We start from the raw sequence: 22,390 nt of genomic DNA, 5'->3' as shown, positions 1-22,390 counted from the left end.
AGTGTCACTTTAAGAAGCAGCCACCAAAGTGCCTGGGGGGTAGCTGGGATTACCCATGACTGAGCAGAAAGAGGGCATATTTTGGAGCCACAGCAGTAGATTCCAAGCTACCCATGTTGCTTCCCCCGGAAAACTGGAATTGTTAGTTGGCAATGCTCCAGCATTTTATCCCCACTTAGTAGCAAATAAATCTCCCCCTGTATAGCGCTAAAGAGAAAGCAGGAATATTTACCCTTTAAGTTGGATATAAACAGGATTAGAGAACAAAGGAGGAACGTAGCATTTGTTTTCCAGACGTTCATGTCAGATCACTGTTTCCTTGTTGCAGGATTTGAAGAAACCTTTTGAAAAAGCCTGGAAGGATTACGAGAACAAATTGTAAGTCTGAATCCAGACTGTTTCTCTTGTCCCTTGTAAATCCCTTGGAGAGAAATTGATTTTGCTGGGATGGTGCTATATCACATTGTACAGTAGGTTATGTAAGCCGCTGCGCCGCTGCAGGTATTCTGACTGGGAAACTATAGCAACGCTGATCTGCATGCAGCGCAATAGAGCGTAAGCTCTTTGGGGCAATATACTGAATTAGCATCTTCTGCTGTGTTTATGGCTCTCTGGCATAATTATAGCGGATCATGGGGTCTGCTTCCTAGTTGTAAAGAAATTAGGGATGCACCCAACCCAGGTTTTCAGGTTCAGCCAAATTATTATTATTGCATATGCTAGGATTCGGTTCGCCCAGGGCTGTGGATTCGGCCAAATCCGAACCCTGCTTAAAAAGGCCGAATCCTGCCAAAATACTGAACCGAATCCTGGATTCGGTGCATCCCTAAAAGAAATCCTCCCGTAGTCAGAAGCAACTGACCAGCAGCCAAAGCAATGCGGGACAGTAAGTATAGTGGGTCGAGATGGGGACAGTAAAGGGGGCCATACACGGGCTGATTGTAGGGGCAGGAACGAGGCAGCTTATCGGCTTGTGTAGGGGCAGGAACTAGGGATGTCGCCAAGCGAGCGGATCTTCACCCGATATCCCCACCTACGGGTGGCGATATCGGGGAGGCATGTAGGCGAATTCTGCACGTGGCAATGGGGCAGTCTGTTCAGGGACCGCATCAACGAGCCGATGCGGTCCCCAATCCGACTGGATTTTCTAACCTGGCCGATCGATATCTGGCCAATTTCAGGCCAGATATCGGTCGGCCAGGCCCCTCGGTTCTGCCCCTACACGGGCCGATAAGCTGCCGAATTGGTCCAAGGGACCCATATCGGCAGCTAGAATCGGCCCGTGTATGGGGACCTTTAGTCGGATCGGGGACCGCATTGGCTCATTGATGCAGTCCACAAACCGATTGCCCCATTGCCGCCATTATAATTTGATCGTTTGGCCCCAGGGCCAAACTATCGGATTAGCCTACATTTTCCCCGATATCGCCCACCCGTAGGTGGGGACATCGGGTGAAAATCCGCTCGCTTGGCAACCTAGCCATGTGTATGGGGACCTCAAGACTTTGGGACAGAATTTATCTTTCCAAATCCTTGTTCCCCCAACTTGTATTGCATGCAGTAAGGAAGGATTCATGCATTCGTGCTGGAATAAATCATTACCCCCATATATAATACAACCCCCAACACACGTCAGGCTCTTATGGTTCCTGAGAGTTGCCAGCAGTAGGTGAAGCCTATTCCCTGCCGCAGCTAAAGCCGCTCGTGTTGCCTTCGCTGGTCAGTAGCCTGAGAATGTTTCTGTTTCTCCCAGCACTAAAATCGAGAAAGAGAAGAGGGAGCTGGCCAAGCAGTATGGCATGGTGCGCAATGAGGTGGCCGGGGGCGAGATTGCCGAAGAGATGGAGAAGGAGAGAAGAATGTTCCAGTTACAAATGTGTGAAGTAAGAGACTTTTTTGCTCCAATGAGCAGCCTGTTTGCTTTGAAGGAGAATCACCTGCAGGTACTCGGTGCAGTCGGGGGATTTGAGAGGCAGCGCTGAGCGATAACGAGAGAGAGCATCTCGCTTGGCTGCACTGCGCGTCTGTAGGCAATTCTCATTCAGAGTGAGTAGCGCAAGCGCACACTGTTTGCTAATTTCATTTTTTCTGATTAGGAAGTCGTATAGAATACAAAGTTAGGGCAGTGGTGCACCTAGCATTTATTATTAGGCACCTGTCACCCACATGAATGGAACTTACCTCTCAATGTGGGGCTTAAGCAGTTTACAGCAAAAAAACATGCAATGTGCCTTTTCAGCATCAACATCACACATGGGACCTGGGGTTTTCCATATAAGGGATCTTTCTGTAATTTGGATCTCCATACTCTAAACCAGTGTTTTTCAACCTTTTTTGGGCAAAGGCACACTTGTTTCATGAAAAAAAATCACGAGGCACACCACCATTAGAAAATGTTAAAAAATTTAACTCTGTGCCCAGCAGCAGTGCCCCCCTAGTACATTGGTGCCAAGAGCAGTGCCCCCTAGTACATTGGTGCCCAGCAGCAGTGCCCCCCTAGTACATTGGTGCCAAGAGCAGTGCCCCCTAGTACATTGGTGCCCAGCAGCAGTGCCCCCCTAGTACATTGGTGCCAAGAGCAGTGCCCCCCTAGTACACTGGTGCCCAGCAGCAGTGCCCCCCTAGTACATTGGTGCCCAGCAGCAGTGCCCCCCAGTACATTGGTGCCCAGCAGCAGTGCCCCCCTAGTACATTGGTGCCAAGAGCCAGCCCCCCTAGTACATTGGTGCCCAGCAGCAGTGCCCCCCTAGTACATTGGTGCCAAGAGCAGTGCCCCCCTAGTACACTGGTGCCCAGCAGCAGTGCCCCCCTAGTACATTGGTGCCCAGCAGCAGTGCCCCCCAGTACATTGGTGCCCAGCAGCAGTGCCCCCCTAGTACATTGGTGCCAAGAGCCAGCCCCCCTAGTACATTGGTGCCCAGCAGCAGTGCCCCCCTAGTACATTGGTGCCAAGAGCCAGCCCCCCTAGTACATTGGTGCCAAGAGCCAGCCCCCCTAGTACATTGGTGCCCTGCCTACGGCACACCAGGCAACATCTCACAGAACAGTGGTTGAAAAACGCTGCTCTAAACCAACTAAAAAATAATTTAAAACATTAAATTAAACCCAATAAGGGGTAATTATATCTTAGTTGGGATCAAGTACAGGTACTGTTTTATTATTACAGAGAAAAGGGAATCATTTAACCATTAAATAAACCCAATAGGGCTGTTCTGCCCCCAATAAGGGGTAATTGTATCTTAGTTGGGATCAAGTACAGGTACTGTTTTATTATTACAGAGAAAAGGGAATCATTTAACCATTAAATAAACCCAATAGGGCTGTTCTGCCCCAATAAGGGGTAATTATATCTTAGTTGGGATCAAGTACAGGTACTGTTTTATTATTACAGAGAAAAGGGAATCATTTAACCATTAAATAAACCCAATAGGGCTGTTCTGCCCCAATAAGGGGTAATTATATCTTAGTTGGGATCAAGTACAGGTACTGTTTTATTATTACAGAGAAAAGGGAATCCTTTTCTTATATTTAAATTATTTGATAAAAATGACATCTATGAGATGGCCTTCCCATAATTTGGCGCTTTCTAGATATTGGGTTTGTGGATAATGGATCCCATCCTGTAGCACAATACTTACCTTACACATTCTGTATTTCAGTATTTGATCAAAGTGAACGAGATTAAAAGCAAGAAAGGCGTTGACCTCCTACAGAATCTAATCAAGCACTATAACTCCCAGTGCAAGTAAGTAGATTTCTGACTCGGTACTATAAGAGCAATTTAAACTGCCCCTTTGCACTTGTGTCTGGAAACAGTGGATTGCAGGGTTATCTCTAGAGTTTCACAAAATGATGTATTTCAATTTTCAAAAAGGGTTATAGTGATTTGTGTACTCTGCACTGTTGTACATTAAGCAAATGGTGGGTCGTAGGACAAACAGGGCCCGAACTTATAGGAGTTTCCTACTCAGTTCAGCATGTTGTTACTTTTCTTTCTAGATAAAATAAGGGGCTACTCTGTCTGATGATTTATTATATAGTGTTTTTTTTTAATAAAAGATTTATGGAATTAACCCTTAGCATGCACTCGTCTGAACGGCTGCAGAATAATGACTTATTTGTAGCTTTCTACAGGAATGTTTACAAGCCACTGAGAAGCTGAAATCGTACATTGACAATCTGACTTCTGAGCTCCAGACTGTAAGTACCGTCCTCCCAACCCACGGCATTGTATGGCCGGAGCCACTTGTACCTCTCACACTGGGGCAGTGGCTTTGTATTCCTACCCCCTGTATGTTCCAAATGTGAAGCAAGAATTTATCCACATATATCTACTATGTACCCCCTACTGTAAATGATAAGGATATTAGCAGTCACTGAGGGGTTCTGTGCCCATATAAAGGCACAAGGCTGCAGGCTGAGTTATACAGGGAACTCTGAGTATCACTCATGTATTATAAGGGATAATGTACCCCCTACTGTAAATGATAAGGATATTAGCAGTCACTGAGGGGTTCTGTGCCCATATAAAGGCACAAGGCTGCAGGCTGAGTTATACAGGGAACTCTGAGTATCACTCATGTATTATAAGGGATAATGTACCCCCTACTGTAAATGATAAGGATATTAGCAGTCACTGAGGGGTTCTGTGCCCATATAAAGGCACAAGACTGCAGGCTGAGTTATACAGGGAACTCTGAGTATCACTCATGTATTATAAGGGATAATGTACCCCCTACTGTAAATGATAAGGATATTAGCAGTCACTGAGGGGTTCTGTGCCCATATAAAGGCACAAGGCTGCAGGCTGAGTTATACAGGGAACTCTGAGCATCACTCATGTATTATAAGGGATAATGTACCCCCTACTGTAAATGATAAGGATATTAGTCACTGAGGGGTTCTGTGACCATATAAAGGCACAAGGTCTCACAGGTCCAGTCAGCAGCCTTCTTGCTTTGGGAGTTGAGATCGTCAGCCTGCAGGAACATCTAACACTTATTCCCGGGCCTAATAGAATGTAATTAGTCATTTTAGAGAAGATTATTTCCAACATAAGAGGAAAACAAAATACCTTTGTACCTTTAGCCTAGGAGTGAGGCAGCCTAGTTTATCCCTGACAGACCCTGTAATTATACTTTTCTGTTGGTTAGAAGCTTGTGCCGTCAGGGCCGAAATGTTCCTCCGGAGCAATGATGAGCCTGGTATTGCCGTACAGAGAGCTCAGGGGCTGCCCTTACACAGGGAGGCTCGGTGGGAAACTGGTGTTTAGCTACAGAGAGGAATGAGTGGCTTGAGAGAGGGAAGATTAAAAGACAACAGACGCTCACCCAGGCCCCTCTCTCCTCTCATTCCCTGCAGATCAAGAGCCGACAGGAGGAGGAGAAGAAGAAGTTATGTTCTCTGCGGGACCTGCTCAAACCCACCCTCGGGGAACCCAAAGAGGTAAAGATCTCACATTATCCCGTGGCTTTCCTCTCTGCTTGCTCACATTGCTCCTGACATTTGTCGGCTCCCTGTAAGCTTAATATCTCATTGGCTGGTTTCACTTTCTGGAGTGAAATATTCAGCCCTTGGATTGTAGACAGTAGAGGGGCAGGACAATTTGCAGTTGGTCTTCATTTTTTATTGTGTTGTTTTTGAATTATTTTGCTTTTTGTTCAGCGGCTCTCAAGTACAAATTACCATAGCAACCAAGCAGTGGTGTGAGTAAGGCATTGGGATATAAATAGGAGAGGCCCTGAATAGAAAGAAAAGTCATAAAATATAATAACAACAAAATTGTAGCCTCCCAGAGCAATAGATTTGTTGGCTTCTGGGGTCAGTGACCCCCATTTGAAAGCTGGAATGCGTTGGAAGAAAAAGGCAAATCATTCAGAAACTATAACAAATAAAAAATGAAGATCAACTGAAAAGTTACTATTAACTGGCCATTCTATAACATACTGAAAGTTCATTTGAACTACATCTTTAAGGCAGGAATCCCCAACATTTACTTGTGAGCCACACACGCATTAAAATATTTTTTTTGGGGGTGCCAAATCAGGGCTGTGATTGGCTATTGGGTAGCCCCATGGGGACTGCTGGCCTGCATGAGGCTCTGCTTGGGGTTAAACTGTGTCTCTCTGCTTCCAAAACTTGTCTCCAAGCCAGAGATTTATATATGGCACCTACTTTGGGGCCTCTGGGAGCAACATCCAAGGGGTTGGTGAGCATCATGGTGAGGTTTGAGGCAGCTGCCCTAGTGTAGGTACTGTGTGTGTGTTGATGCCCGGACTGGGATTACTGGCTGCCAACTCCTCTAATATCTCTTTTTTTGCCCATTTTTGCCCCCTCGCTTCCCAAAGCTCAGAAGAGTAAGTCACTGATTTATTCTATTTTACTTTATACCTTGCATTTCGCCTGTTGCCAGAGCTTCTCATTTTGTACAGATCAAAGCAAAATACAAATCCATTGTTTATTTAATGTACATGCATGGCTCCCAGTTAATCCTTAGTAAGCAACAGTTTATTCTCTGGGGCACATTCTGATCTCTAGCATTGATTCCTGCAGGATTCAATCAGCAAACCGCCCCTCTACCATATGCATCAGTTACAGGGAAACATGCAGTACGGGACAGAGAAACATGGCAGCCTGTACAAGAAGAGTGACGGGTATGTCCCTACAACTGGTCCTATTTCAGCTGTGGTTCCCTTCCCAGAATCCTCAGTGACAAACGCCCATCTGGGCAATATAATACTTGTGCCTTTGTTCCTTTACAGGCTCCGAAGGGTCTGGCAGAAGAGGAAATGCTCTGTGAAGAATTGTTACCTGACTATTGCTCATGGAACGGTAATGGGACCTCATACCCTGCTCCTCTTGGTGCCAATGGCTGAACTGGCACTTAATATCCTGGTAGTTCTGCCGTGTCTAGACTGGCACCAGAATATTGTTAACTGGCTGATAATTTCTGGGATCCTATGATGTAGGCATCAAGTGCCAAAACACATACGAATATACTTGCTTTTTCCCAGGATTCCAGTGTAATAAGATTGTCAGCCCACGTATTGTATGGTTGCTATGGTGAATGAACTAAGCAACTAGAAGGCATATTCAGTGTGAGACTAGAGCAAGTTATTATTTTGCATGGGTTAGTCAAACCCCTAATACCCAGATAGGATAGTTCAGCACGTACACATGATGATTACTGGCTGCGACACTTACAGGTGCCATCGGCACTAATAGACGGGTAGGTACCAGGCTGCGTAAGTACAAATGCTGAGTGGTGCTGGTAGATTTAATTTTAGCAAAATAAATAAAAAAGGAGATGTAAAGGTATTGTTTTGTATGTATGTATAACTTTATTTATAAAACGCCACAAGGGTACGCAGCGCTGTACAGTCTTACAATATACACAATTACACACAGGGAGGACAAGTGTTATAATAAACACAATAAATAAGTATAAATACACAGGGAGTAAGTGCCATGTGGTATGAGACACAGTAGGAAGGAGGTCCCTGCCCCGTAGAGCTTACAATCTAAGTTTTCATTTGTTTTTATTCTTATTGTAAGTTATGGAGAATGCAATGGGTTTTCCCCTATGTCGGCTTTAATAATGCCTCTAGCTTTCCTATATAGAACTGGATGACGTTCCGTAATGCATCTGTTTGTATGTTTTCCACAGGCCAATCGCCCTCCGGCCAAACTGAACCTTCTTACGTGTCAAGTGAAGCCAAACATGGAGGATAAGAAATGTTTTGACCTCATCACACGTAGGTTGCTAATTCCCAAACCTATTGTATAGCTGGCCGTAAGATTTGTTCCTTTGGTGAGGTCTTCTCCCGATTTGCCCACCAAGCGAGTGGATCTTCTCCCGATTTGCCCACCAAGCGAGTGGATCTTCTCCCGATTTGCCCACCAAGCGAGTGGATCTTCTCCCGATTTGCCCACCAAGCGAGTGGATCTTCTCCCGATTTGCCCACCAAGCGAGTGGATCTTCTCCCGATTTGCCCACCAAGCGAGTGGATCTTCTCCCGATTTGCCCACCAAGCGAGTGGATCTTCTCCCGATTTGCCCACTGACAATGCCTAAGCCTGCTGTTTTAATTTGATCATTTGGCCCTAAGGCCAAATGATCAAATTAAAACAGAAGGCTTAGGAATCGTCAGATCAGGGGCCGCATTAACAAGCCAATGCGGCCCCCAATCTGATGGAAAAATCAAACCTGTCTGATTGAAATCTGGCCGATTTCAGCCCAAATGTTGGTCAGGGAGGCCTGTTGGTGGTGGCCATACACGAGCAGATAAGCTGCTGAATCAATCTAAAGGACAGCAGCTGAAATCGGCCTGTGTATGGCCACCTTAAGTGTTAAAGGGACAGTCACTTTGGGAGTCCTGTAGCCATGGCTGAGCACTGGCAGGTAGAGGTGACATAGGAGCTGCAGTTGATATGGAATGTTTGTGACTTGCCATGAAAGAAGCCTACTAATTGTAGCAACTTTAATTGATGGCTGTCCCTCATGTGGCAAATTGCCAATCGCCCCCCCATGAGAGTGCTCACCATGAATACAGAAAAAATGGGTCTGTAGCAATAGTTTCTGCGCTGTGTGCCAGGTCCATTTCCATCAGGACAGATCCAAGGCAGAGGAGATCAACGAGCATCTTCAATGCTTTGTAGAACACACGCAGATGCACCGTTGGTTTGTGCAAGTTGAACCCCCATTGACGTTTTGCTGTAACTGAAAGATATTTGGGTTATTGTACTAGTGAATAACTTAGGGGATGGGATCTTTGGGTTGCTAAAAAATTGTCAGCAGTTCAACCATGTAAACAAGACAGTGTAGGAATAGCTAAAATATATCTCTCCCATCATGGGGGGGACGTATTCACCCCTATTTACGTGCTGCCAGTTTCCTGGCCCAGTTATAGACACAATTGGAATAGGGGAGAGGGCCTCATCAACTGCCCAATACAGTTCTTACCTGACCTGCCCAATAGATATCTGGACAATTATAGCAATGTCTGTATAATGGTTATTTTCCTTATTTAAACATCCATTATCCATTTGCAGCCTCTCTGAGCAATAGCTTTGTGGCTGCCGGGGTCAGTGACCCCCATTTGAAAGCTGGAAGGAGTCAGAAGAGGAAGACAAATAATTCAAAAACTATAAAAAAAATTAAAAAAAAATGAAGACCAGTTGAAAAGTTGAATAGGCCATTCTGTAAAGTGAAAGTCAACATGAAGGTGAACCGCCCCTTTAAGGAATCCTCCCTTTTCTTTCTATTTCAGATAACCGCACGTACCATTTCTTGGCAGATGATGAACAAGAATGTACAGCGTAAGTAGAAGTCAGTAGGAAGCCTGGTGTGTGTGTGTAGCCTTAAATACGACCCAACTATTCTGATCTCTCAGTGGGACCTGCACAGAAATGGCAGCACACAATGGGGGTCATTTATCAACACTGGGCAAGTTTGCCCCATGTCTAATGTGGTGCTAGAGCAATGCGGGTGGGTAGACAGGGAATTGGGGGATGGCCCCGAAGCTTAGGGTTTATATGGCCTCTGTTCTTACCCCGGTGAAACCTCTATCCTTTTGCCCCGCTTTGTGCATTGCAGCTGGATCTCTGTGCTGACAAACAGCAAGCAGGAAGCGCTGAACATGGCTTTCCACGAGAAACGTCCCAGTGAGGAGAACAGTATAGAAGATCTCACCAAGGCCATCATAGAAGACATTCGGCGGATGCCTGGGAATTGTGTGTGTTGTGACTGTGGGTCTCCAGGTGAGCAACAACTGTATTTGCTATGGAGATCTAGGGGATCTGATTAACTGCCCCTGTCCTACTTTTCCATGTTCAAATAAGGATATCTTTCTGTTAGTCACATCTGTGCTGCTGGTAAGGTTACCAGGGATGTAATAATAAATGCAAGTGGCAGGGCTGCACTGAATGCAAATGGATTGGATGGAAAGTAAACACAATTGGTGCAGCCCTTGCTGCTGGATTTTATATAATTGCCCCCCAATGCTCTGGAGGGGACAGTACAGCAGGTCGACTTGTGATTCCCCCCTCACCTTACTACTGAGCACTTTGTGGCAGGCAGCCCTTGTGCCATTAGTGGGGGTAATAGTGGGCAGCTGGGGATCTGTCGGTTTGTTTAATGTGTCATTGAGCAGTTTGCCAGTGCCAGTGCCTTACCTTCACCATTATGTTTCCACTTGTTTTCAGATCCCATGTGGTTATCCATTAATCTGGGAATCCTGACCTGCATCGAATGTTCTGGGGTTCACCGAGAGCTGGGGGTGCATCACTCCCGTATCCAGTCTCTTTCTCTCGACAAACTTGGAACCTCAGAGCTCTTAGTAAGTTTTTTAGCCCAAAGTGTACTAATGGCAGTGACTTGTTTATGGGCTCGGTCCCCCCTAGGCCCAAAGTGTACTAATGGCAGTGCCATGTTTATGGGCTCGGTCCCCCCTAGGCCCAAAGTGTACTAATGGCAGTGCCATGTTTATGGGCTCGGTCCCCCCTAGGCCCAAAGTGTACTAATGGCAGTGCCATGTTTATGGGCTCGGTCCCCCCTAGGCCCAAAGTGTACTAATGGCAGTGCCATGTTTATGGGCTCAGTCCCCCCTAGGCCCAAAGTGTACTAATGGCAGTGCCATGTTTATGGGCTCAGTCCCCCCTAGGCCCAAAGTGTACTAATGGCAGTGCCATGTTTATGGGCTCAGTCCCCCCTAGGCCCAAAGTGTACTAATGGCAGTGCCATGTTTATGGGCTCGGTCCCCCCCTAGGCCCAAAGTGTACTAATGGCAGTGCCATGTTTATGGGCTCAGTCCCCCCTAGGCCCAAAGTGTACTAATGGCAGTGCCGTGTTTATGGGCTCAGTCCCCCCTAGGCCCAAAGTGTACTAATGGCAGTGCCATGTTTATGGGCTCAGTCCCCCCTAGGCCCAAAGTGTACTAATGGCAGTGCCATGTTTATGGGCTTTGCTCTGTGAGTTTAAATTGCTTATGTGGGATTGTCCCACTGAAACTGCCACTTTCTCTAACATGTTCTTCAATATTTCATTTCCAGCTAGCGAGGAATGTTGGAAATTCAGGATTTAATGACATAGTAGAAGCCAGTCTGCTGTCCCCGGCCATCAAGCCCACGATGGATAGTGCTATGTGAGTAAATCTTCCCAAAGTAAACAGTGCTATTGCTAAAGAAAGGGATATTTATCTGGTTGTTCATATTCTCTGCACTAATGCAGACCTGCAACTGATAGAAACAGTAGGATGAACATTCGTCCAATGAGAGTGGTTCTTGTCATTTTGCAGGCCTACGAGGAAAGACTTTATTCATGCTAAATATGTGCAGTGGGCTTACACCAAGAGGGGCTGCACTAACGCTCTCACGCGCCTCTATGACCTGCAGGAGGCCGTTAGGTTTAAGGACATCTATAGCTTAATTCAGGCCTATGCTGAGAAAATGGATCTGACTGAGCCACTGCCCCATCCAGCACAGGTAGGTGCCCCCTGGCTTTGGGCACTCTGTTTGTCTGCCATGCCCAGTGTCACTCACAAGGTCACTTTGCTTACAGTTGTGTCGGTGACAGACCCTGGTTAGTTGGGCCGGGGGAGTGACCAGCTGGGCAGGTACAGGTAGGCCTATCACATATTGCTGTATTGGATGGGACTCATCCTCTTTCTCTCTGCTTTGCTCAGGAGCCCGGCGAGACGGTGCTGCACTTGGCGGTGCTGCTATCGGACCGAACCTCACTGCATATAGTGGACTTTCTGGTGCATAACAGGTAGGGCCTTATGTCTGTTTAAATGGCCGCATTGTTTCATTTTGTATCATGTGACCCTTATTGCACGTGCTCACCTGTGTCACAAATCAGCTGACAGGACTCCCACGGAACAACACAAGGTTCCATCAACAAATCCGGTACTTCCTCTGTGTTGCCTGCAGGTGGCAGCACCAGGCTTCTCTTTATAAATTCCTCCTTTAGGGACCTGTTTCTCCAATTTCTAGATCCAAAATGCTTTACAAATGGATTTGTGTGTATTATAGATAAATGTTCTGATTTATTCTCCCGAGAAAGCTGAAATCCCTTCACTGGAAGAGAGTAGATAGCCTCTACCAGGAAATAAGCTTTCTTAGTAACACAATAGGGCAAAAATATGGGAAACCGTGATAAGAGCAATAGTCTTGTGCTGGCTTGGCAATGATATTTCTTGGCCCGGATGTTTTATAGTGGGAATCTGGTGAAACAGACTGTAAGAGGGAACACGGCGCTTCATTACTGCTGTCTGTACAACAAGACAGAGAGCATGAAACTCTTCCTGCGAGCCAAAGTCAACCTGAAAATAAGTGAGTTCCTGTCCTTGAAAAATACTGATAGCAATGAGTGGGGTGGAAATATGGGCTCCAGTTAGCAGAGGGGCTTGTCGACAGTCTCTAACCTTTGACTCCTCTAACCAGAGCTGGATGCAACATAAGTTAAGCCAGTGGTACCTAAAGTGTGAGACTGCCCCCCTGGGGTGGCTTGGAGTAGTGATATGGGGAGCTTAGCCTGTAGATATATTTGGGTGTAAAGTATCTAGTAGAATTAAGTCTAAAACAACTGGACTTTTCTGAGTTTTTCTTGAAAACTTTTCACCACTCATCCGAGGCTTAGTTCAAATGACTGGTAGGGAATTCCCCGGTATTAAAACCCTTGATGGTAGTACAGTCACAGACATCCAATCACAATGGTTCCATTGAACTTATTCTGTTAGGTGTTGGCTGAAACTGACAGGTGTAAGAAGGTATGATCCAGTCACAATGGTACCAAGATTCTCATTGATGCAGGTGTTAATTCTTCAAAGTATGTGACTGGAAGTGTGAACTGTTGTGAAACCGCTGGGGTAAGGATGTCAAAGCGGCACTGTATGTTGATGACAAGCGGTGTCGCAGGCCCCCTCCTCTGTTCAGGGATGGTTTTTCCAGGCTAGCATAAATGGCCTCTTTCACGCCTCTTTCAAACCATCTGTCCCCTCGGTCCAAAATATGCACGTTCAATGGAACCATTGTGATTGGATGCCTGTGACTGTACTACCATCAAGAGTTTAAATACCGGGGAATTCCCTACCAGTCATTTGAACTGAAGAAGCCACTCGGAGGAGTGGTGAAACGTTTTCAAGATACTGTATATCATGACCTGGATGAATGAGAACCTTCATAGACATATATTTGGGTGAGATGTGGGGAGATTACCTGCCTGCTATTCTAGATACAGAAGGTCAATAGACTGACATGTGGGATTAAATTTGATGCTGCCCTATCTATTCAATGGCTGATAAACCAATGTTTTCCTCTATCCAAAATACTGAGTGGGGCCTAGACATAAGCCTAGACATAAGCTTAGATCTTAGGGTTCTTAAACCACTTAAGTCTGACAACCAATGGTATCCAACTTTCCTTGCGTAAACAGACTGGCACAAATAACTCCCAATCAAATGCCACCATTTTCTGGTATTTTGATTTTATGTGTTGAAACCATGGAGAGTGCAGTCGCCACAGAAGCTGTAACTAGAAATGATTTTGGAGCTGTAACTTTGTCTCAAAGCATTTTATTTTGGATCACAGAAAATGAAGCCGGTGAGACAGCGCTGGATATCGCCAACAGGCTCAAACACACTCTGTGCGAAGAGCTGGTAAGGAAGCAGAATGTGGGAAAGGTCTCCTTAATAATGAAAAATTCAGCTCAGTAGTACTGGCTCTTTAGGGAATCTGCCTGTATGGTTCCTGCCCCTCAGGCACAATCTATATGGAGGCAGTGCTACGGCACAAACCCCCCCACACTCATCCAACTTTCCCTCCTTTCCCATCTCTCTTGGTTTCTTCTGCTCTTCCTTCTTCCTCCCCATCAGCCCCTTCTCTCATCTCTGTCCGTCTCTTTAGCTGCTCCAGGCCCAGAACAATCAGTTTAACATGCGCGTCCATGTAGAATACGAGTGGCGGTTGCGGGAGGACGACATGTATGAGAGCGACGATGATCTGGATGAAAAGGTTGGTCTGCTCTCCATGGGAAAACCTGCACAGGCCTAAAGCTCACAATGCACTGCTGAATACTGCTGGATGTGCCCGGATAGCAATATTCTGGGCTAAAAGTGCCAACTCCAGCAGGAACATGGTAGAGATTTCATGTAGTCTCACCAAATAAGTACTAGTGCCAGTAGTTTTAAGTGTGCCCAAAATTAAATAAGCATGCGTGTGGGACATGTGTTGGCTGCAGAACTCCCCGAGATTGAATGGGTTACCCCCAAAGTGTCAGCCCTGAAGCTGAATGTTCTGTGAGAGTGCCCTCCGTCAATGATTTTGCTTTATGTTCCAGCTGGGCCCAGTGAAGAAGGAGAGGTCCCTGCGCCCCTACAGCTGCTTCCAGTCTCCCAATGCGCTCTTTGTGGACAAGATGGCCTCCAGCAGCATGTTTCTAAGGCGAGCGTCTCAGGACCAGCGATACGAGTCCAGCCTGGGATATTGCAGCCCAGAGAATGCAGTCACTCCCACTTCCACGTTCACCCCTCCCCTGCCACCTCGGAACCCAATCAGAGGTACATTATCTAGTAGAATTAGGGCCATGACACACATGGAGATTAGTCGCACCGTGACAAATCTCCATTGTCTCAGGCGACTAGTCTCCCTGCAATGCCATCCCACTGGCTAGAATGTAAATTGCCGGTGGGATGGCATACGCGGGGTCATGATTTGTCGCCAAAGTTTCCTCTCAAGGCAACTTTGGTAAATCGCGGTGCTGCGTATGCCATCCCACCGGCGGTTTACATTCTAGCTGGTGGGATGGCACTGCAGGGGTATTAGTCGCCCACGACAACAGAGATTTATCGCAGCGCAACTAATTTCCCTGTGTGTCACGGCCCTTAAGACTTAAGCAAATAGACTTGAAAACATTTCACCACTCATCTGAGTGGCTTCTTCAGTTCACATGAGCAGTAGGGATTTCGCCAGCATTTAAACCCGTGAGGGTAGAACTGTCGCACACATCCAAGTTAGGTGTTGGCTGAAACTCACAGGTGTGTGACCCAGCCGCAATGGTACCAAGATTGAGGCAGCTCTTATTCTATTAATGTACTTGACTGGAAGTGTGAATTGTTGGGAAACCGCTGGGTTAAGGATGTCAAAGCAGCACTAGTTTGTTGGATAAAGGCCCAGTCTGGGTACACACAGGATCTCAGAGCTGCTTTCAGATGTTTGTATTCCTTGCCACAGTTTCAGCCTGATGATGATGAGCCTCAGTTTATGTTCCAGAGGGTGGTGGGAATCAAACAGCAAATACCAGGTTCCCCCCTTTTGATAACTATTACATAGTGCAAAAATACCAGTTTGCTATCAAACTCACTTTGAGCGGCTTCAACTGTGCATTTTTGTCTTTTGTGGATCAGCCAGCAATTGGGGGCTTCACTTAGACACAAATGTTGAACTTGATAGGCGCGCCTTTTTTTCATCTACTGTTTTTTTCTCATCCATTGGAGACGGTGTGTACGTGGGGGTGCATTTCTATGTAAGTCACATTTCTGTATGTTGTCTTCCAGCAAGAGGATCAGTTGATCTAATATATAATTGATGAAGGTAGGGGGTGTTTAGGGTGACCTTATGTAAGGCTGTTTCCTGTCGTGCCAATAAAAGGAATATTGGGGAATATTTTGCTATTTTTAGCACACTGCCCTTGTGTCTGTATCGTGTATTAGTATATATATATTAATATATATTTGGGTTTGGGCAGCTTTGGAGGGAGCTGTGTGGAAACGACAAACAGCATAACCAGGATTTTAGTTTGTGTATTTGTGAGATATTTATAAGATAATGAATAACAAACTCAATTTTAGAGCAACTGTAAACTAAGGGGAATTGTGGGTTTGGGGCTGGGACCCCTATGGCTGTAGCCACATGAGTGGCACCAGAGACCCTCATACTTCAGTGCCCCAGGCAGTGGTTTCCTACCAACATTCACTTGGTACTGGGAAGGGAAAAGCCAATCTCATTGCTGCCCACTGGTCCCATCAGCTCCTCCAGGCTCTGCTGCAGCCTATTCCATTGGGCCAGTCAGACTATGAGCAATGCCGTACTGGGGCTGCACCCCCTTTCCACTGGCACCCCCAACCCCTGAACAGAGCCAAGTTTTGCTTCAGTGAGGCTCCTCAAGCTTGGGGGCAAGCTGGCTCCTATAAGGCCATGTTGGTTAGCTTTGTCACCTGTGTGGCTCTGTCCTCCCCCCTAAAGCAGCTGTTATCTCATTTTACAGTACCCAATGTGCCGCCGCCTCCACCACCAGCCAGCCCCTCTGCTCCTGTCAAGAAAACGCCACCTACTCCTCCTCTGACGACAAAGCACAAGAGAGCCCTGTCAGAGCCTGTACCCATAATTCCACACAGTCCTTCCAGTCAGGCCAGTCTACACTTCGGTAAGGTATATGGCAAGCCAACAAGCAGACTAGATAGCCGCTGTGATACTCACATACTTGTCATGTTCTCTAACCGCCACCAATTGGCTGAGACCAACTGCTTAATGGGGCTCTCCACCCAAAAACTAATTTCTTGCATAATGAAAGTTATGTGTGAATGTAACTGCAATTGCATCGTTTCTTTTTCCCTTTCTGTCTGGCTCTGACTCTTAAAAACAATGTACAAAGGAGTCTGCAACATTGTCTCAGGAGTCACAGCCAGGAGTTCCGAGACGTTTTTGGATGGAGTTCTTCTTTAAATACTAATAGAATATGCTGAGCTTCATATTATAACATTATACAACATTATAACCTTTTTATTTTCTCTTTGTGTTTGTCTAATGCTCCCTGAGCTTGTTCATAGCCTGTACATAGAGATACCAATAAAGTACTATAGGCTCACCGTATATCCCTGTACTAAGCTCGGTCGAGCAGGAACTTAAGCTGCCAAACATGGGCCCAAAATAGCTGCCAGCTTGGCCAGGTCCTGTTGTACAACAGCCATCTTGGGCTGGATCGGCCTTTCCCAATGACTCTCCATAGGCCCCAATAATGTTTGATCAAAGAACCAATTGATTGGATCAGTCTGATTTGGGTTGGGCAGCTTTGGAGGGAGCTGTGTGGAAACGACAACCAATATTTTAGTTTGTGTATTTGTGAGAACTTCTTGTGCTGCTTTCAAGGCTACAGCCATGGGGGTCCTGTAACATAGAGACCTTAATACTCCATTCAGTTGGCCATCCAGCCTCATTGCAGACACGGGAGTCACGTTATTTCTGTGTTACAGATTACAGTTCCTGCTGCACGTCGCCATCCAAGTTTCTCCAGTCGGAAGCTGTGTCTAGAAGGCCGAGGTAAATGCTTCTCATCAGCCACCCATTCCTTATACATAAAACTAGTTTACTCCTGGTCTAGTAACCCATAGCAACCAGTGTTTGCTGAAAAAGAACCAACCAGTAAGTTTGAGGGTACATCACTACCCTCTATGTGTCTCTATTGGGCAGTTAGGGGTGCCTTGTATATATGCACAGTTTGCTGTCCTGGTGCATTCTGGGGCCCCACCAATCCAGACGCTGCTCTTATAATTACAGCTTCTGCTTCTCTCTGCAGTATTGGCTCCCCCAAGCTCAGCAGCCTCCATGAAGTCCCGGAAGTCCCACCGAAAGGTACGTGTAGAAAACCCAGTCCTTGTTTCATAGGAGGAGGTGATGCAGCCATTGTTATTTATAGGCCTGCTGTTTAAAAACTAACATCCGATTGGATGACCTCCTGTTTGTCACACATAGATGTACTGGTCATTAGGCAGAAGCTGAAGGGAGTGACTGAAACACACAACCTTACGTGACCCACTGTTATTTTGGGTCAGAGCTTCTCCCCTTTTTTGGAATAAAAAAGTAAGCATAGTTAGGCTATGTTTTGTCTTATTTTTGCACATCTGTCAACCCACTGATTAGACAGATCAACCACAATGCAATTGAATCATAGGACAGACTTATGAAATTGTAGTCAAAGTCCTCTTGGTGCTGTACATAGCCATATGGTGGTACAGGTATGGGAACCCGTTATCCAGAAAGCTCCGAATTACAGAAAGCCCATCTTCCATAGACTCCATTTTAATCAAATAATTTAGAATTTGAAAACTGATTCCCTTTTCTCTGTAATAATAAAACAGTACCTGTACTTGATCCCAACTAAGATATAATTACCCCTTATTGGGGCAGAACAGCCCTATTGGGTTTATTTAATGGTTAAATGATTCCCTTTTCTCTGTAATAATAAAACAGTACCTGTACTTGATCCCAACTAAGATATAATTACCCCTTATTGGGGGCAGAACAGCCCTATTGGGTTTATTTCATGGTTAAATGATTCCCTTTTCTCTGTAATAATAAAACAGTACCTGTACTTGATCCCAACTAAGATATAATTACCCCTTATTGGGGCAGAACAGCCCTATTGGGTTTATTTAATGGTTAAATGATTCCCTTTTCTCTGTAATAATAAAACAGTACCTGTACTTGATCCCAACTAAGATATAATTACCCCTTATTGGGGGCAGAACAGCCCTATTGGGTTTATTTAATGGTTAAATGATTCCCTTTTCTCTGTAATAATAAAACAGTACCTGTACTTTTGAGCAGATCACAGGATGGAAGGATATCCAAGGTCCGGAAACCTAAGGTCTCCTCGCGGGAACAGCACCTCTCCACTGTCAGTGCAAGAGCTGTATAACGTCACGCCAACCAATCAAGAGCCGCCGCTGCCCATGCCTCGCCGAATGAGTCTGGTAAGAGTCTGAACCCAAAGTTGTGCAGCACCAATAGTAACATTTCTGCTACGAGCTGAGTATTTACCCCCCTACACACACTATTGCCCCGGCACAATGACCTTCTGCATCTCACCTGCCTTCCCTTCCTCCATTTTGTTCTTTGCTTGTGGAAAGAGCAAGCCCAAGCTGCGGCGGGTGAAGGCTCTGTTCGACTGCAAGGCAGACCGCGACGACGAGCTGACGTTCAGCACAGGAGAGATCATTGTAGTGACTGATGAAGAGGATCAGAACTGGTGGGTAAGTGGAGGGGCTTCAGTATCTGGAACGATTCTGGTCCAGCTGGTGTGTTGCTTCCAATAACTGTAACCAGAACAAGGGGGGAGCTCATTTGTCTCTGTAACCAAGGCAAGGGCAGCTGAGGTCACCAAATATTGTAGGACTACATCTCTCAGCATCCCATCCCTCCGACAGCCAGCTGGGCGTTGTAGCTACACAACATGCGTCTGGTCTTCAGTTCCATTTCCCTATGTCTCCACCTGTAGCTCTGCCGCAGAGTATGTAGTGAGTGTCAGCTCTAATGTCCTCCATGTTGGAGTGACTCAGTCCCCATCAGCAAGCCAGTCACAGGGATGAGGGCCCCTGCCATCTAACCCACTTCTCCATCTGATTTCATTTCAGAATGGCTACGTTGAAGGGCAGCTACACAGGAGAGGTGTTTTCCCAGCATCCTTTGTGCACATACTGACTGATTAACAAGCAAGTAGCATGGACTGCACTAATGTACAAGGATGGGCAGGCCAGGCCCAGTCTGTGGTACAGTTGTATATAACATGGAGGCAAGGGATCGTCTCTCTGGCTGCATATGTCGCCGCCGCAGAAGAGATCATGGGGATATCCGTCTGCCTTTATCTACCTAGTCGCCGCTCCCCTCCGCTAACGGACCGCTACAGTCGCTTTTATCATCCGGCTTCAACTCTAGAAATGCCATTTACAGCTGGTACGAGTGGGGCGGGAAAGGACGTGGATTTTTCTCTCCTGTATTCAAAGCCAATCAACTGGCTCCAGCCAGAAACCAGGAAGCAAAAATGCAAAAAAACACCCCCAAAGGAATTCTGGGAGCAAATTTTATTATGCACAAAAGCCTCTGGCATCTTCAAAGGTCTTTGTTGGTAATAGAGCACATCTCTGCTTTTCTATATATCCCCTTCCCCAAATGGATTCGTTTGGTACCTTTGTAGCTACAGTTGGTTTAATCAGGGGCTGACCCTAAGCACAAGGACCTGTGGATTGTGCCCCAGATCAGGACCAATATTAAGCACTGGTTCCAGTAGGAAAAGAAGCAGAACCCCACAATATCCGTTTGTACTTGTTCTGTGAGTCGCTTCTGCCGTTAGATAAGGATCTTGCAGCCATTGCAGCACCCACAGGAAAGTGCTAGTCAGGGTGGGGCAGAGTCAGCGATTGGTCTGAATGGGCCCCAGATTTGCCAAATGGTTGGTTGGGCAGGCAGTTATTGGGGGGGGCAGGCAGTAAGCAGCGCTGCCAGTTTCCCTTTAATCCCAATACGTTGGACACTTATAAATGCATGTTGTTCTGTGGGTCTGATGGGCAAGTGTAACGGCGTGCATTATCCTCTTGTACAGCGCTATGGAATATGTTGGTACTTTATAATAGGGAACATTGTACAGTCGGTGCCAGCGGATAGGTGGGAGTTTGGCTTTATAGCCGTAGCCGGTCTGCAAAGGCCACACACAAGGGCTATGGCACGTGGAACATTCCATTTGTACTCTGGTTAGGGGCAGTCTAAACGCCACCAAAGCACATTGGCACCTTCTCATGTGGGTTCCCCTGTATGTAAGTAAGCACCCCCCGCTAGCGCAGGAACCGGCACATGTACACTGGCGCCTCAGCCCTAAACTCCCGCGGCACATGATTAGCACAAATCACACTGATTTTTAAAAATGTTTTATTCCTGGATTTTATTACATTTACATTGCTGCTTTTTGCCACAGTGCAATAGCTTTTTTTTTAATTGCTTTGATTTCCTTGGGTTTTTAGTGATCTCCTTCTTGTGTTTATCCACTGGCAATGCCATAACATCCACTTTATTTTATAGAGCTCTTCCATTCAGCAGACTTTGCATTCATCAGAGGATCGTTCCAGCTTTGCAGACCCTTAGCTGCCTGATATTCAGGGGAGTCTCAGCCCACGCCTATTGCAGCGCCCCCCAGAGGTACAGCAGGGTATTGTTATTACAGTGAAGCTCTATTACAAGGGTCTGTTGGCTGTGCCAGCCGCCAATCAAAGGCAGAACTCCGCCCCTGATTAGTTTGATTAGTTAGCCAATATCCTTTTCATTTATTAAAACATTGTCCTCTGACAGTCACACAAACTGTATAATCTGATCATGTGACCTATCTGATGCTGTGAATAACGGGGGTTTTTTTTTTTGGGGGGGGGGGGGGGGGGGGGGGATGAAAGTTGTATATTGCTTGCAGAAGGTGCCATAGTGCTTAATGGGCGGGAGTGCAGAAGAATTGTGTCCCACCAGTGCATTATCCCCCCCCCCCCCCCCCGCCGTATTCCCTGGGATGGGAGTTCAGTTCATGAGTTAAAATCTGCAGCTCCGGCGCTGAGTGCGGCACAGAAATCGGCAGCAACATGAAGGCAAGGAGCCGCTATTGGCTTGGGTGGGACCTTCCTCAGTGGGCCTTAATCCCTCCCCCCGCGCTACTGTCAGTGTTCCTCGCTGTGTATCTATTTATCCCTCCAGTAATACAATAATAGATCAGGTACTATAAATATTATATATATACAGATAGATTTCTTTATTTATGCAAACATGTTTATCTTGTCAAGAGATCAATAAAAACCTCATGATTGTACCGGGTTTCTCCTGCTTTGTTGGGGGGGCGCCATTCCGCAGCGACGGTGACAGAATCTCTGGGGAGCGACGGGTTTGAGCAGAAGCCAGGATTGGACTATGCGGAGAGCATTTAACTCAGATAGGGAGCCAATTAATCATGTGATTCATTTTTTGTAATATATTGAAACTATATACTGTTTTATTAAAGGTGGTTACACGGAATTAACCCTTACATGCACTCGCCTGAACGGCTGATTTGACTGCAGAATAATGACTTATTTGTAGCTTTCTACAGGAATGTTTACAAGCCACTGAGAAGCTGAAATCGTACATTGACAATCTGACTTCTGAGCTCCAACCCATGGCATTGTATGGCCGGAGCCACTTGTACCTCTTACACTGGGGCAGTGGCTTTGTATTCCTACCCCCCCGAATGGTCATTTAGTGTAGGTTCCAAATGTGAAGCAATAATATATCCACACACATATATATATATTAACCCATCTGTTTTGTAACCTATAGATTTCAAGTTATAATCTTAAAATTACAGCCTTACCCTACACTTATCCTATAGTTTTTACAGTTATTTTTAAACCTATCCTTTTATTGCTTTAATGTCCTAGTCTTGTTCTATCCCAGTGTCTGTTTTCTGCAGTCTTAATCCAAGCCCTTACCTCTACTTAACCTAGAATCCTATGTCTCCATTTCCCCCGACCCTCATCCTTCTATGCCCCTGTGCTGATCTTCAATCAGTTAATATAATAAGCAAAATATTAACCTAACCCAGACCCAGACAC

General features: G+C 46.0%; 1 protein-coding gene across 3 annotated transcripts in view; it reads left to right on the top strand.

The window, feature by feature from the left end:
- The window catches only part of LOC100489773 (arf-GAP with SH3 domain, ANK repeat and PH domain-containing protein 2-like), a 58,983-nt gene extending 37,371 nt beyond the window's left edge, over window positions 1-21,612 (top strand). The window contains exons 5-29 of one of the 3 annotated variants that reach the window (XM_004918506.4): window positions 329-378; window positions 1,754-1,883; window positions 3,660-3,745; window positions 4,125-4,200; window positions 5,362-5,445; window positions 6,348-6,356; window positions 6,553-6,653; window positions 6,762-6,831; window positions 7,667-7,754; window positions 9,269-9,317; window positions 9,595-9,758; window positions 10,203-10,336; window positions 11,049-11,140; window positions 11,294-11,480; window positions 11,681-11,766; window positions 12,214-12,329; window positions 13,587-13,654; window positions 13,902-14,009; window positions 14,335-14,554; window positions 16,261-16,419; window positions 17,246-17,312; window positions 17,569-17,624; window positions 18,600-18,745; window positions 18,902-19,024; window positions 19,406-21,612. In XM_004918506.4, coding sequence (XP_004918563.1) covers window positions 329-378; window positions 1,754-1,883; window positions 3,660-3,745; window positions 4,125-4,200; window positions 5,362-5,445; window positions 6,348-6,356; window positions 6,553-6,653; window positions 6,762-6,831; window positions 7,667-7,754; window positions 9,269-9,317; window positions 9,595-9,758; window positions 10,203-10,336; window positions 11,049-11,140; window positions 11,294-11,480; window positions 11,681-11,766; window positions 12,214-12,329; window positions 13,587-13,654; window positions 13,902-14,009; window positions 14,335-14,554; window positions 16,261-16,419; window positions 17,246-17,312; window positions 17,569-17,624; window positions 18,600-18,745; window positions 18,902-19,024; window positions 19,406-19,480 — 2,544 coding nt within the window. In that variant the 3' untranslated portion in view covers window positions 19,481-21,612. The remainder of the gene's footprint in view (window positions 1-328; window positions 379-1,753; window positions 1,884-3,659; window positions 3,746-4,124; window positions 4,201-5,361; window positions 5,446-6,347; window positions 6,357-6,552; window positions 6,654-6,761; window positions 6,832-7,666; window positions 7,755-9,268; window positions 9,318-9,594; window positions 9,759-10,202; window positions 10,337-11,048; window positions 11,141-11,293; window positions 11,481-11,680; window positions 11,767-12,213; window positions 12,330-13,586; window positions 13,655-13,901; window positions 14,010-14,334; window positions 14,555-16,260; window positions 16,420-17,245; window positions 17,313-17,568; window positions 17,625-18,599; window positions 18,746-18,901; window positions 19,025-19,405) is intronic. The other 2 variants (XM_012952644.3, XM_004918507.4) reach the window with 2 other exon arrangements.
- Window positions 21,613-22,390: the final 778 nt, after the last annotated feature.

Source organism: Xenopus tropicalis, chromosome 10 (genome assembly GCF_000004195.4).
Source record: "Xenopus tropicalis strain Nigerian chromosome 10, UCB_Xtro_10.0, whole genome shotgun sequence".
NCBI classification, from domain to species: domain Eukaryota; kingdom Metazoa; phylum Chordata; class Amphibia; order Anura; family Pipidae; genus Xenopus; species Xenopus tropicalis.
The sequence above is the reverse complement of the archived record's forward strand: the minus strand, read 5'-3'. Positions and strand labels throughout refer to the sequence as shown.